This window comes from Ichthyophthirius multifiliis, assembly GCF_000220395.1.
Source record: "Ichthyophthirius multifiliis unplaced genomic scaffold scaff_1120509249589, whole genome shotgun sequence".
NCBI classification, from domain to species: Eukaryota; Ciliophora; class Oligohymenophorea; order Hymenostomatida; genus Ichthyophthirius; species Ichthyophthirius multifiliis.
The window spans coordinates 1-2,957 of NW_004087570.1; the positions used below are offsets into that span (position 1 = coordinate 1).

Below are 2,957 nucleotides of genomic sequence, written 5' to 3' on the forward strand. Positions count from 1 at the left end.
AATATATAGGGCTGTCGACACTCGGACTTCCCAAGCGGTCCCCCACCTTAGTACTAACCGAGCCTTAAGGCGCTTAACTTCGGAGTTCGAATGGGATCCGGTGTGTTCACCTTAGTATGGCCGACAACAAAACATAAAGATTTTATTGACTATTTATATATAGAATTCTTATAATTATTTTTCTTTTTATAATTTTTTTTTTTTAATTTGCTTGATTTGAACTACTTTCATTTTAATATTTATTTTTAGATTTATATTCATATTTTTTTAATAAAAAATTTCATATTAAGACATTATTTTATATAGTAAACTTTATAAAAGAAAATATTAAAATATAATTTAAATTACATAAAATAATAAAAAATAAAATATCATAATTAAAAATATAATAAATATTTTCAAATAAATGTACATAATATATTTTATATTTTAATTATCATCTTTTTAAAAATTAATTCGAAATAAAAAATAAGTTTGTTTTCCCTTTTTTCTATCTCCTTTTTTAATTTTGATTTAAAATTACAGAAAAAATACAAATGAAATATTAATATTTATATTTAAATATATTTATAATAAATTACTATTTACTTTCTAATATAAACATATTAGTAAATAAAATCACAATAACTATCATTATATATATTTTTTACTATCCGAATCACCAAATTATATATGAAATAATATATTATCTGAAAGACAAGAGTTATTAATATTTAAAATAACTTTTACATGAATAATTATCAATCATAAAAAATCAAATTTATTATCCAAATAGAGCTTTATTTTTAATATTTTTTTTCATTTTCTTATTGTAGTCATTTTATATTGAAATATTATAAATTATTAATATCTTTAATTTATTTTTAAAAATATATTTATAGATTAATTATATAAATTAGAAAATATAGTATATTTGAAAAATACTTATTTAAATTTTCATATAAATTTTTTTAATATCTTTTTAATTTTATTTTTAAATCCAAATAATTTATAAAAATATTTCTTCGTGTTTGTATATTTTTTCTTCTAAATTTTTTAAAAAATTTAAAAATATAAAAAAATTTTGTTAATCATTTTTTCTAAAGTATGTATTTTTAAATTAATATTAAATAAAAATATAAAATATAATATAATATATAAAATATAAAATATAATATATGATAATAAAAAAAAAAAATTAATATATATATAAATAAATACAATTAAAAATAAATTTAAAAATAAATATAAATATATGTATATAAATTAATTTAAAAAATATATATCTTTATTTATATTTTAATTATATATATATATAAGATTTTAATATTAAATAATCTATTTTATTTCTAAATATAACATTTTATAAAATTAAATTTGAATATTTATTAATTTCTATTAAAAAAAATACATCTTTTCAATTATTTAATACACTTAAATCTTTAACTTTCAAATTAATTCTTAATTTATGAAAAGGTTAAGGTAAAAACTTTTAAATATATATCATTTCATAATTAGGATCACATTCGAATTCAAAAGTCTTCATAAAATAGTACACTATAATTCTAGCTTCTATCTATGATATATGTTATCCAATACAATTTCTTTATCCTGAACCAAAGGGATTAAAAGTAAAAGGAATTTCATCATGTTTGTCAATCCATCTTTAAGGATTAAAAGAATGAGGGTCTTTATAATAAGCAGGATTTCTATGAATAGCATGGGATAAAATATTAACTGAAGTTCCTTTATAAATAAAAATGTCATTTAAATAATGATCTTTTGTTGCAATTCTGCTTATTAGATTATTTGATGGACCATAATATCTTAATGTTTCTTTCATAACTGCATTTAAATAAGGTAAATCTTGTAATTGTTTGAGTTAATTATCTGTATTTTCTAAAATTTCTTTTTATATCTTTTCTTTGAATTCTTTATATTATGTTAAATAATAAATCATCATTCCTGATAAATGGCCTGTTGTATCCATTCCAGCAACATAAAAAGTACAAAATTCATTTACAATATCATCTAAAGAAAGTACTTTTAAAAGATCTTTACTTTTAAGATAATAAATAAGATCATGTTTTGTACTTTTTTTTCCTTATTTTTCAAGTTCTTGTTCTTCTTCTAATCTTTCTTTTGCAATGTTTTTAATAAATTCTCTAAATTCTTTAATTTATTTGTTTAAAAGTCTATCTTTTTCAGTAAGTCCTAATTCATATATGAAATTCCCAAAAATCTAATATTTAATGTCTTAAAATTAATAACCTAAAGTAGTAAGTAAATATGTAAGAGATTATGTAAGAGTCATTCCATAGAATCTTTTTTCTTCAAAATTATTACAAAAAAAAGATTAAACAACAACTTCTGCTGTAATTTCTTAAAAAAGTTCAATTACATCAACATTTTATAATTTATTTTATCTTATTAATTTCAAAAATGTTTATTTTGTTAATTTTTCAATTGTTGGAATTCTTTAATGTAAGGAATCGAAATGGAATATTGAAGATATTGCTATTCTATTATTTTTCCATTTTTATCCTTTTGAAAAAAGTATTCCTTCTCCCATTAATCTTTTTATAGGATTTATAAATAAAGTATCTTTTCATAATATTATCCTCTACATTTAAAAGGCTTTCATTAAATAATTTCTACTATTCCACATTTATTTTAGAAAAAAATTCTGTACATATACTCGACTATTTTTCCATCATCATGAATATGCTTAAAACAGTAGTGAACATCTTTGTATACGTGAATTCTCTTTTATATTTCAGCCAAAATACCCAATATTGGATAGAATTTGCCTTTTCCGAATTTCACATAGTAACAAAATCTTAAGTAAGGAATTAAAATAAGTTTTATTAAAAAATACAACAATAAAGCTACAAAAAAATATATTATTATGTTAATTATCATTTTTGTTAATTTTTATATGATTAATATTTAATTTTTAAAATAAAGAAAACAAATAT

The 2,957-nt window shown here is 17.8% G+C and overlaps 1 protein-coding gene across 1 annotated transcript, besides 6 other annotated features; it reads left to right on the forward strand. All coding sequences in view use genetic code 6, as the record gives it.

The window, feature by feature from the left end:
* Window positions 1-168: 168 nt before the first annotated feature.
* Window positions 169-205: a microsatellite.
* Window positions 177-209: a microsatellite.
* A 144-nt stretch (window positions 210-353) lies between these two features.
* Window positions 354-391: a microsatellite.
* Window positions 392-1,096: 705 nt separating this feature from the next.
* Window positions 1,097-1,158: a microsatellite.
* Window positions 1,102-1,159: a microsatellite.
* Window positions 1,102-1,262: a microsatellite.
* A 250-nt stretch (window positions 1,263-1,512) lies between these two features.
* Window positions 1,513-2,589, forward strand: IMG5_014370 (hypothetical protein). Its single transcript, XM_004039628.1, has one exon. It carries the CDS (start codon window positions 1,952-1,954, stop codon window positions 2,486-2,488), a length of 537 nt encoding a protein of 178 aa, XP_004039676.1. The 5' UTR covers window positions 1,513-1,951; the 3' UTR covers window positions 2,489-2,589.
* Window positions 2,590-2,957: the final 368 nt, after the last annotated feature.